This window comes from Embiotoca jacksoni, unplaced genomic scaffold (genome assembly GCF_022577435.1).
Source record: "Embiotoca jacksoni isolate LCO1_2020_lvr unplaced genomic scaffold, fEmbJac1.0.p SCAF_116, whole genome shotgun sequence".
NCBI classification, from domain to species: Eukaryota; Metazoa; Chordata; class Actinopteri; family Embiotocidae; genus Embiotoca; species Embiotoca jacksoni.
In genome coordinates this window covers 154,166-166,991 of record NW_027185248.1, presented here as the reverse complement: position 1 = coordinate 166,991, position 12,826 = coordinate 154,166, and the positions used below count along the sequence as shown (strand labels likewise).

General features: G+C 44.7%; 1 protein-coding gene across 4 annotated transcripts; it reads left to right on the top strand.

Annotated features, from left to right (window-relative positions):
• The first annotated feature begins 407 nt into the window (after window positions 1–407).
• Window positions 408–12,811, top strand: palm1a (paralemmin 1a). 4 transcript variants are annotated; one of them, XM_069143862.1, is made up of 11 exons: window positions 408–470; window positions 3,181–3,226; window positions 3,582–3,662; window positions 4,973–5,100; window positions 5,304–5,367; window positions 5,805–5,826; window positions 5,907–5,975; window positions 6,584–6,658; window positions 7,811–7,942; window positions 8,481–9,026; window positions 11,890–12,810. In XM_069143862.1, the coding sequence occupies exons 1-11, from the start codon at window positions 463–465 to the stop codon at window positions 11,937–11,939; spliced, it is 1,221 nt and encodes a 406-aa protein (XP_068999963.1). In that variant the 5' UTR covers window positions 408–462; the 3' UTR covers window positions 11,940–12,810. The 4 variants fall into 4 exon arrangements, with proteins under 4 accessions (XP_068999963.1, XP_068999965.1, XP_068999966.1 ...); XM_069143864.1 differs by lacking the exon at window positions 5,907–5,975 and having other exon boundaries at window positions 11,890–12,811; XM_069143865.1 differs by lacking the exon at window positions 7,811–7,942.
• Window positions 12,812–12,826: the final 15 nt, after the last annotated feature.

Below are 12,826 nucleotides of genomic sequence, written 5' to 3'. Positions count from 1 at the left end.
GTCTTCAGCTGCAATACCAGCGAGTGCCACTAGAGGTCGGCTCCAAAAAGCCTCCGGCTCCATAGACTCCCATTCAACTTCTCTCATCAAATCCAAAGTGAATAAAATGTGTCCATCAGTTATCTCGGTGTTGTTAGCTAAAGTCACTCCTTCTTATTAGTTTTCTGGAGGTCCATCTGAAAATAATCCCTCATTCATTAGAAAAGAAGATTCAAGAAGACCTGGTTTCCGTAGAGACGGTGAGCTTGACTCCTGTCACCCAAAGATGTCTCCGAAACAGGCGGGGACATCCCATCAGGCAGTATGTCTCTCCTCCTCCCCTCCCTACCCCCACCCGCGGTGGGTGGGGCTCTCCTCTTCCACCCCCCCCCCCAGTGGGCGGGGCTCCTCTCCTCCTCCTCTCCTCCTCCTCTCCTCTCCTCTCAGATGTTCTGGTAGCAGCGCATTGATCTGCTCTCTCTCATGATGGAGTAAGTACACTTTATTTCTTCTTCTCTGATATTTCCGTTTCTTCTTCGTCTGTTTCTTCTTCTGTGTTTTTCTGCATGTTTATGACGTGAGGTGTGACTTGAATGTGAGCGTGCGCTGTCCGCTGTGTCGTCATTGTGCGGCATCAGACCGCTGAGTCAGGAGCCACAACTGCGCCAAAACCCTCCTCAAACCGCCGTTTACCAGGATGGACCCGCCGATCCGGACGGGTCGGGCCGGTACCGGACTGTCAGAATCACTGCGGCGGGCAGGACGGGGTTAAAGCGCGTGCAGCTGCCGCGGAGTGACAAAGACTTTGTGAGGTCTACTTTTCTGAGCGGAAGCAGACCGGAAACCGCGGATCGCTCATCAATGAGCAGCGCGAGCGTTTGGAATTACATATTGATCAGTTTCTGTTGTTCTGATTTGTGATCAATAAGTGACGTCAAGCTAGACACGTCTGGACGAACTGACTTCCGGTGGTAGACTTCACAATAAAAGCACGGGTAGTTTCATGATTCAGCTTCTTTATAAATATTAAATATAAAAGTTTGTTTTACAGTTAAAACAGTTTGATTGAGTTATAAAGGTCTCATACATGTTCATCACATGTTCATCACATGTTCATCACATGTTCATCACATGTTTGTCTGAACACTGAGTAAATTTCACATGATGACATCAGAGCGGTCAGCAGATTATTGATTCATCTGCAATCGATATTACATCATTCGTGACTAAGAACAGCAGCGGTGTCCAGCTCCTTCTCTTCAGAACCGGAACCAGAACCACACGGAACGGGTTGCGAGAAAAACAGAAGCTACCTTGTGTTTTATTTTGAAGGTCTCTTCCTGTGTGCTTCTTTTGAGTGTCGGTGTAAACTTGACGGGGCTGCTGCAGCCGGGTGGAGCCTCGGGGGGCGGATTCATGTCTGGACAAGGACACAGACCGGTTCGGTGTGTCGGGATGGACCAGAACCAGCGGTCCACTCACTGCTCCACTGCCCCTTCACAATAAAACTACCGGCAAATAAGCTGCAGGGTCACAGAGAATAATTTCACTTTGATACTTGAAGTATTTCTGCCCTGAAGGACTGATACTGCAGTACAAATATTCAGGGTCAATACCGGATCAATACCGGATCAATAACTGATGACTTCAAATCTAAAACTTCATCTTCAGATTCTGAATATAATATATATAATATAATCAAATATTAATTATTCTGCAGATTTACAAAAAACTAAATAATGAATATGTTTAAAACCTGTTACCCATCATGTCATACTCCACACTCTAATGTTCTGGTGTGTTCTCCTGGTTCTGGTCTGGTTCTGGTCTGGTTGGACAGAATAACTAAACTAAACCCACTTTAGAGACTTGATGCTGGATTTTGTAGTTTTGGTTCTGTTGGTTCTGGGACTCCGGTCCCAGGTCCAGACCAGTTCCAGTGGGTCCAGGACCGGCTGTCAGAGGGGTTTTGTTGTGGGGGGCTGAAGGTCCCTCACAGTCTCTGTTGTGGAGTTCGGTTTCCATGGAGACGGCAGCTTTGTTCAGGATCTTTGAATTCAGCTTCACTCAGACAAAAACAGAGTGAAACAGGACACGGAACACGTTACATACACGGAACACGTTACATACAGGGAACACGTTACATACAGGGAACACGTTACATACAGGGAACACGTTACATACGCGGAACACGTTACATACAGGGAACACGTTGCATACAGGGAACACGTTACATACGTGGAACACGTTACATACAGGGAACACGTTACATACAGGGAACACGTTACATACGCGGAACACGTTACATACAGGGAACACGTTACATACAGGGAACACGTTACATACAGGGAACACGTTACATACGCGGAACACGTTACATACAGGGAACACGTTACATACAGGGAACACGTTACATACGCGGAACACGTTACATACAGGGAACACGTTACATACAGGGAACATGTTACATATGCGGAACACGTTACATACAGGGAACACGTTACATACAGGGAACACGTTACATACGTGGAACACGTTACATACAGGGAACACGTTACATACAGGGAACACGTTACATACGCGGAACACGTTACATACAGGGAACACGTTACATACAGGGAACACGTTACATACGCGGAACACGTTAAATACAGGGAACACGTTACATACGCGGAACACGTTACATACAGGGAACACGTTACATACGCGGAACATGTTACATACAGGGAACACGTTACATACGCGGAACACGTTACGTACGTGGAACATGTTACATACAGGGAACACGCTACATATGTGGAACACGTTGCATACAGGGAACACGTTACATACATTGAACATGTTACATACAGGGAACATGTTACATATATTGAACACGTTACATACGCGGAATACGTTACATACAGGGAATATGGTTAAACACGCAACATGATTCAGAAGGGACCTGTTCTTGGTCCTGGTCCTGGTTCTGGTCCTGGTCCTGGTTCTGGTCATGGTCCTGGTACTGGTCCACTGTGTTGGAGACAAAATTAATAAAATGAAGAACTGAGTCAACATGCTGGCCAGGTGCATCATGGGAATCGTAGGCTCTCGAGTTTTGGACTAAAAATCAGGAAGTTAAAAGTTTTTTTTATCTGAAAACGGAGGATACACAATGTCCTAACATCTGTCTGTCTCTGTCTGTCTCTGTCTGTCTCTCAGGATCAGTGAGGTTTTCTGTCAGCAGGATCGTCTGCAGCTCATTGCGGTGAGTTTACATACACATGTATGCCCCCCCTCCACACACACACACGCACACACACGCACACGCACACACACACACACACACACACACATCCTCCACCCCGCCCCCCTATCCCTTCCCCCTCCCACACCGATCAATAAAAGGATGAGATTATGGATTATTGATCCTCAGTTTTAACATTGTTTCCTGTTTGAACGATTTGAAGTTCTTTAGTTCAATCCACCGGTTCTCAACCTGAGGGTCAAGGCCCTTCAAAGGGTCAGCAGATAAATCTGAGCAGTCGGCAGACAGAAGTCAGATCAGCTGATCAGATGAATTATTGATGAGTGTCTGACTCAGTTTTCCCATCATGCCTCAGGAGAAGAGGAAGTGGCAGACCGAGGTGGAGAACAAGAAGCGTCAGTTGGAGGATGACCGCAGAGCCCTGCAGCACCATAAGGTGAGACAGGTCAAAGGTCAGGCGGGTCAAAGGTCAGATTCCTTGTTTACTTTGTGTAAAGCGTTTAACAGCTGCTTATTTTTCTTGAAAAGTCTGATAACTGATCACAATGATGTTTGAGGAGAAAATTAATAAATAAATAAACATACAAATAAAAATAGAATGCAATGATTTGAAAATCACATAAACTAAATATTTAAATAAGGTTAGACCAAAGATAACAAATTAAATGCTGAAACGAAGAAATTTTATTGTTTTATTAAAAATATCTGCTCATTTTGAATTTGATAGCAGCAACATGATTTAAATAAAGTTGTGATAGAATCAAGAAAAACTGGAAAAGTTGTGTAAAGATAGAAAAAAAAAACAGCTGATGGAACATTTGACAACTAATGAGGTTACCATGGCAACAGATCAGTAACATGATTGGGTATAAAAGATGATTTCAGAGAGGCGGAGTCTCTCAGCAGTGAAGATGGGGAGAGGTTCACCACTCTGAAAGACTGTGTTGGAAAATAGTTCAACAATCTAAGAATAATGTTCCTCAACGTAAAACTACAAAGAATTAGTGGATTTCATCGTCTACGGTTCATAATATCATTAAAAGATTCAGAGAATCTGGAGAAATCTCTGAACACAAGGGACAAGGCTGGAAACCAATATTGGATGGTGGTGATCTTCGGGCCCTCAGGCAGCACTGCATTAAAAACACACTATTCTGGAGTGGAAATCACTGCATGGGCTCAGGAACACTTGTGAAGTTTTTTTTTAATTTACATGTTACAACGCTGCTTCGTTGTAAAACACGTTAACAGGTGAAACACAGGAGCTTCGTTAAAGTCCGTTTGTCCTGCAGGACAAAGTATTGCTAAAAACTTTACTTGTAAAGAATCTTTTAAACAAAGATGAAAACAGGATTAAAAACCTGAAATGTTTCACAGACAGACAGACAGATGCTTGTTGTTCACAGTTCACTTCTTCCATCCAGAGGTGAGCTGAGCTGCTGAGCTGCCAACAGCTGCTGAGTAAAAATATCTGCAGCTGATCTCAGATTTGCTGCAGAGGACGCAGGAACGCTGCAACCGCTTTAAATACCAGACAGCTGATTTCAGGACACGTCGGACACAAACACGCTGCTGCTCGGTCACGAAAAAAACCTTCCACCGACGGACCGAGCAGCTCAGAGCAGCATACTCACGAGGACACGTTCATAGCGTGTTCACGAGGACACGTTCATAGCGTGTTCATGAGGAGGACTTGTTGGTCGCGTGTTTCCCTGTTTACATCCGTTGATTGTTTCCTGTGTCCAGTCGAAGGCTCTGAGGGAGCGCTGGCTGCTGGATGGAGCGCCCTCTGCTGGACCAGAACAGGACGAGGTCCGGAGACAGCTGGAAGAGGATGAGGAGAAGACCAGGAGCCTGGAGGAGACCATCACCAGGTCTCATCTTATTTAATATGGTCTGATATAAGACGTGGTTGATCCAATATTTATTCTCTTTACATTCAATATTTTTGAAATTATTTAATTTATCACATTTAGATAACTGAATTAAATTAAACTAACAACCTGAAGACTTTTAGTCTGTTTTTGTTTGTTTGTTTATTTATTTATTTGTTTGTTTGTTTGTTTGTGTGCTGCAGGTTGGAGCAGGAGCTGGTCAGTTTGGAGACTGGAGCTGTGTGTCAGACCGTAACACACACTACTGTGAGTATAAACACACACCTCAGTGACCAGATTCTGCAGATAAAATTACATTGGTTAGACTATGTTGATCGGATTACATTGATCAGATTATGTTGATTGGATTACATAGAGCAGATTATGTTGATCAGATTACTTTGATCAGTTTACGTTGATCGGATTACATTGATCAGAGTATGTTGATCGGATTACGTTGATCAGATTATGTTGATCGGTTTACATTGATCGGATTACATTGATCAGATTATGTTGATCGGATTACATTGATCAGATTACATTGATCAGATGAAGTCAGTAGGGCAGTGCCCAGTGCATCCTCTAGGTGGTGCCAGCAGGACTCCAGAGGTTTTTTTTGTAATGTAGTTTCAGTCTGTTTTCTGTTGATCAGAGGCTTTTATTTTGGAAATGAACTTCCTGTTTTTGTGTTTGCACCCCTCCAGGAGACGTCTGGATCACTTACAGGTAAAGGTGCTCTTCTTTCTGTTGGTTTTTCTGTCGTGGTTTCCATGAAGTGTCTCCCAATCTCATGTCTCTCTAATTAGATGTAGAGATCAAGGGTCAGAGCAGCCGTCAGGAGGACAGAGATACAGCGTCAGGTCAGGTGATCCAAGGTGAGACGCTGTACCTGTAACTGTAATCAGATTACAGCAGTTAAGTTACAGTAATCACATGAATGTAATCAGATTACTGTAATCTGTTTACAGTAGCCAGACTAACTGTAATTTGACTACTGTAATCAGATTACTGTATTCTGTTTACAGTGAGGCTGATTGATGTAATCAGATTACTGTGATACATTGTGATGACTTGATGACCTCACACTCAGAGCGCCAGTCTTTACTCTTCACGACTGTTTGCTGTCCTGGCTCCTAAATGGTAGAATGAGCCCCAACGACATCAGGACAGCAGAAACTCTGAACATCTTCCACCACAAACTAAAAACACACATCTTCAGACTTCACCTTGAACAGTAGAACTTTAGTATCTTAACATAGAACTTACTGATAGAACTTTGTAGTTTGGCTTTCTGGAAGAAATTGTATTTTCTTGATTCTTGTTGTTCTGGTTTGAACCCTCATGGTTGAAATGAACTTATTGTAAGTAGCTTTGGATAAAAGAGTCAGATAAATGAAATGTAATGTAATGAAATGTAATGTAATGAAATGTAATGTAATGTACTCTGCTCTGTCTCTGTGTCCGCCTCCTTTTTTCCCATGAGCCCTTGCTGAGGTCCAAATTCACAAAAGTCCTGGAATGAAGAACCCGAGAGAGGTGACGGAGGAGATGAAGAGAGGTGAGTCAGAGAAACAGAACTTCTAACTCTTCCTCCTCCTCCGCTCTGTGGTTCTCAATGTCTCCTCTGATTGGTGTTCTCTGATTGGTCTTCTCTGATTGGTCGCTGTCGGAGGACATCTTCAGACATGTGACAGACGTCCTGACATGTTTGATGAGTTTCTTCCTAAAAAACTAATCAAGCAGCAGGTTCCGAAAAACTGGTTCAGTACTTCAAAATCAACCAATGAGAAACAGTCAGCACTGCAAGCCCCGCCCACAAAGATCCCCAACCTTCACTTACTATTCTAATGTCACAAGAGACGATTTGTCTGTCTGTCTGTCTGTCTATCTGTCTCTAACACCTGTCTCTGTCTCTAACGTCTGTCTGTCTGTCTATAACACCTGTCTGTGTCTGTCTGTCTCTAACGTCTGTCTGTCTGTCTCTAACGTCTGTCTGTCTATGACACCTGTCTGTGTCTGTCTGTCTCTAACGTCTGCCTGTCTGTCTGTCTGTCTGTCTATGACACCTGTCTGTGTCTGTCTGTCTCTAACGTCTGCCTGTCTGTCTGTCTATCTATGACACCTGTCTGTGTCTGTCTGTCTCTAACACCTGTCTGTCTGTCTGTCTGTCTGTCTGTCTGTCTCTAACACCTGTCTGTGTCTGTCTGTCTCTAACGTCTGTCTGTCTGTCTGTCTATGACACCTGTCTGTGTCTGTCTCTAACACCTGTCTGTCTGTCTGTCTGTCTATAACACCTGTCTGTCTGTCTGTCTCTAACACCTGTCTGTCTGTCTGTCTGTCTCTAACACCTGTCTGTGTCTGTCTGTCTCTAACGTCTGTCTGTCTGTCTGTCTGTCTATAACACCTGTCTGTCTGTCTGTCTCTAACACCTGTCTGTCTGTCTGTCCGTCTGTCTGTCTCTAACGTCTGTCTGTCTGTCTGTCTCTAACACCTGTCTGTCTGTCTGTGTCTGTCTGTCTGTCTCTAACACCTGTCTGTCTGTCTGTGTCTGTCTGTCTGTCTCTAACGTCTGTCTGTCTGTCTGTTTGTCTGTCTCTAACACCTGTCTGTCTATGACACCTGTCTGTGTCTGTCTGTCTCTAACGTCTGTCTGTCTGTCTGTCTGTCTGTCTCTAACACCTGTCTGTCTGCCCCCCCCCCCCGCCCCCAGCGATGTACTCTGTGGAGATTAAAGTGGAGCGGGACCGGGTGACGGGGGAAACCCGGGTTCTGTCCACGAACACCACACTTCCTGTTGACCTTTCCCTCCAAGGGGTCAAAGTTTACGAAGACGAGCGGAAAGGTGATGTCACAAAAATCCATGAATAGAAACAGCTTTACGAGAAGTCACCTGTCTGTCAAACTAATGATTGACAGGAAACAGCAGGAAATGACTGCAGGGAACTTCTCCTAAATTAAAAGCAGCCTGATTTCAGCTTCTCGTCCTCCTCGTGTCCTTCATGTATCTAATCTGACTCACCTGACCTCCTCTTATCTCCTGTCTTCTCTTGTCTCCTCCTGCCTCCTCAATCCTCTTGACTCCTCCTAATTCCTCATTCCTGCTGTCCCCTCCTGTCTCCTCTTGTCTCCTCTTGTCTCCTGTCTCCTCCTGCCTCCTCCTGCCTCCTCCTGCCTCCTCTTGTCTCCTCCTGCCTCCTCTTGTCTCCTCCTGTCTCCTGTCTCCTCCTGCCTCTTTCTGCCTCGTCCTTTGTCCTCCTGCCTCCTCCTGTCTCCTGTCTCCTCCTGCCTCCTCCTGTCTCCTCCTGTCTCCTCCTGCCTCCTCCTGTCTCCTCCTGTCTCCTGCCTTCTCATGTCTCCTCCTGCCTCCTCCTGTCTCTCAGTGGTCCATGAGATGAACGGTGAGGACGGCATCCACCTGCTCAGCTCCTCCGAGGTTGAAGAACTCCTCCACAAAGCCGATGAGGCTTCAATGATGTCACAGACTGTCACCACGGCGACCGCAATCCCGACAGCGGCGGCTCCTGAGGAGGAGGTGGGTCCCGAGGAGGAGGCAGGCCTCGAGGAGGAGGCGGGGTCCAAGCCGTCTCCTCAGGTTGCGGCTGAGATCACCGGGCTCGAAGCCGAACCGGGCAGCGAGCCGAGCGTGGACGGGGTCAGTGTGGGCGGGGCCAGCGCAGAGAACCCGGTTACCATGGTGTTCATGGGCTACCAGAGCGTGGAAGACGAGGACGAGACCAAGCGGGTGCTCGGGCTGCAGGGGACAGTGAAGGCGGAGCTAGTCCTCATCAACGGGGCTGACGGGAAGACGTCACCGGGCGGAGACAAGCAGACGGACCCGCCCACCTCCACCAAACCTCCGATGGCTGCGACGGCGAGCAACGGGGAGACCGCGGGGGAGGGGGAGGTGAAGAAGGAGAAGCAGCCGTGTAAGTGCTGCAGCATCATGTGATCTGCAGGGGGCGCTGCCCACAATCTAATCAATAATATAAAAATAAAACGGCCGAGAATCTCCGGGACAAAAACCACAGGAACTAAACTCCACCCACTGCCCTCAGCTCCGCCTCTAACATGACATCACTTCCTGTTTCTTCATTCTCATCAGTTTTATAAACATTTCTTTACTTTTTCTATTTTTTTGAAGCCTTTTTACTTTTGTACGACGCCTGGATACCATTAGCATTAGCATTAGCCCTGCAGCGCTGAAACGGTCCGTCTACGTCTCCGTCTCTCGTCTCCGTCTTTCGTCCCTCTCTCTTGTCTCTCGTCTCTGGTCTCTCGTCTCTCTGAGTGTGAAGCAGCAGTTTTCTCTCCTGGGTGTATTTATTGCTGCAGAGTTTCTTTCTGCTAACTTTGGTTTTATAAAACACTAAATAAACCTCAGAGCTCAACTCAACCAGCTGAACTGTGTTTGTGAATCGTCTCCAACCTTTACGTTCTCTGTCCGACCAGCAGGGGGCGCTCCGCTGGTCCCTCATGTCTCCTTGTGAATTTATATCGTTCCCCTGAAACCAACCGTGTAAACAACGTGACTAAAATCTGATCGCGTGTCAGCAGCTTGAAGCCCAAATAAAACCGAAAGAGGAATAACGAAGTATCGCAGAGACATCATGTGACATCACACGTCATGTGACCGTCCTCACGAGGACAAACGGATGTTACTTTTAAACCAACAATAAAACCCAGAGATGCTTCACTCATTTAAAAGTATCGATGCCACCAGTGGTACTACAGATGGAGTCTACGGAGACAGCCCCTAGTGGTCCTCAGTGGTACTACAGATGGAGTCTACGGAGACAGCCCCTAGTGGTCCTCAGTGGTACTACAGATGGAGTCTACGGAGACAGCCCCTAGTGGTCCTCAGTGGTACTACAGATGGAGTCTACGGAGACAGCCCCTAGTGGTCCTCAGTGGTACTACAGATGGAGTCTACGGAGACAGCCCCTAGTGGTCCTCAGTGGTACTACAGATGGAGTCTACGGAGACAGCCCCTAGTGGTCCTCAGTGGTACTACAGATGGAGTCTACGGAGACAGCCCCTAGTGGTCCTCAGTGGTACTACAGATGGAGTCTACGGAGACAGCCCCTAGTGGTCCTCAGTGGTACTACAGATGGAGTCTACGGAGACAGCCCCTAGTGGTCCTCAGTGGTACTACAGATGGAGTCTACGGAGACAGCCCCTAGTGGTCCTCAGTGGTACTACAGATGGAGTCTACGGAGACAGCCCCTCGTGGTCCTCAGTGATACTACAGATGGAGTCTATGGAGACAGCCCCTCGTGGTCCTCAGCGGTGCTACAGTTTAAGACTCAGAGAATATGAACAGTTTTATAAACAATCTGCGATTTTGACCAAGAAAACTAAAACTGCATTTCCGAGGTTTTTTAGTTTGTGACATCATCTACGTTAAAGATCCGGTTGAACTACGATGTCCGGTACACCGTGTTTTTCTGCAACATAAAGTTTTTGATAGACAGACGATTGGCGAGCTGATTGATCTCAGATATTGGAACTGCTGTAACCCTGAAACGAGATTAAAGTAGAAATGAGCTGATGGATGTTCAGGAGACACTAAACTATCCATTAAAAATCCAATACAAGTCATCAGTCAGAGCTCAGACGGCCATGTTGGCATGAGTCAGCAACACTCGCTGCATTAGTGGTGATGGATAAAGATAGAGTGCATACAGTAGAAACAATAGAAGCAATAGAAACAGTAAAACAGTAGAAACAGTACAAACACAGTAGAAACAATAGAAACATTCAAAACAGTAAAACAGTACAAACAGTACAAACACAGTAGAAACAATAGAAACAGTCGAAACAGTAAAATACAGTACAAGCAGTACAAACAAATAGAAACAGTAAAACTCAATAGAAACTCAGTAGAAACTGTAGAGAAACAGTAGAAACAGTAGAATCAATGGAAACAGTAGAATCAATAGAAACATAGTAGAAACACAATATAAACACAGTATAAACAATATAAACAAAAAAAGCAGTAGAAACACAATAGAAACAGTAGAAAAAGAAACAATAGAAACAATAGAACAGTAGAAACACAACAGAAACACAATAGAAACAGTAGAAACAATGCAAACAAAATTTAAACAGAAGAAACACAATATAAATACAACAGAAACAGTAGAAACACACCAGAAACACTGTAGAATAAGTATAAACACAATAGAAACAATAGAAACAGTAGGGACACAATAGAAACACAGTAGACACAGTAAAAACACAATATAAACAGCAGAAACAATAGAAACACAGTAGAAACATTAGAAAAATAAACAATAGAACAGTAGAAACATAATAGAAACAGTAGAAACAATCCCCCCAAAAAATTAAAACAGTAGAAACACAAATATAAATACAACAGAAACAGTAGAAACACACCAGAAACACTATAGAATAAGTATAAACACAATAGAAACAGTAGGGACACAATAGAAACACAGTGAAAACAGTAGAAACACAATATAAACATCAGAAACAATAGAAACATAGTAGAAATGTGATATAAACAGTAGAAACAATAACAAAACCAGTAGAAACACAATAGAAACAGTAGGAACACAATATAAACAATATAAATACAGTTGAAACAGTAGAGACACAATAGAAATATTAGAAACAGTAGAACAAAAGAAACATAGTGGAAACACAGTAGAGACACAATAGAAACAGTAGAAACAGTAGATCACACTCCATCTTTTCCCTCCATCAGCTTCATCACATGATTAGATGCGAAGTGACGACTTTAAACGGCTTCATGTCCTCCATTTACAGACCTGATCTGCTGTCGCCACGGTGACCACACAACAAAGATGGCCGACTGAAGCAGCAGCAAAGAAACAGACGAGGAGGAGCAGAAATCTTCATCCTGATGATGAAGCTCAGCTTCAGTGTTTCAGACATCTTCCTCAGTGATGATGAAGGATGATGAAGGATGATGAAGGATGGATCTGTGACAGACTGATGATCATTGATCTGTGATGAAGATGATGATGAACACTCAACAGTGAAGAGAGTCTTCATCATCATAGCACTGTACAGTAATACTACAGTAATATTACAGTAATACTACAGTACAGAACAGTAATAATACAGTACTGCTCAGTAATACTGCAGTACAGAACAGTAATACTGCAGTATCATACAGTAATAGTACAGTAATACTATAGTACTCTACAGTAATACTACAGTACTGTGCAGTAATACTACAGTACAGAGCAGTTTCGTCTGTTTCCAGGGAGACGGTGAGCTTAGTTACATTCAGATGGCGCATGGCCCCGCCCCCTCCTCTCTGAGCAGTGTTGGGATGTCCAGCAGCTTCCTACTGTTGTCACAGTAACCTGCTGACTGAGGGTCGGTGCTGCCCCCTGCAGGAAACAACAACAACAACAACAACAACAACAACAACAACAACAACACAAGCTCCAGAACATCTACTGATCCCTTCTCTCTGTGGTTATTGATCGTTATTGATTGTTGATTTATCAGTCACTGATTATCTCATCTTCACTTTCTGTGTGTGTGTGTGTGTGTGTGTGTGTGTGTGTGTGTGTGTGTGTGTGTGTGTGTGTGTGTGTGTGTGGGTGGGTGTGGGTGGTCATTGTGTGTTTTTGTTGGTCAGCAGCATTCCTGGCAAATTCTACTGCTCAGCAACACACACAGACACACACACACACACACACACACACAGACACACACACACACACACACA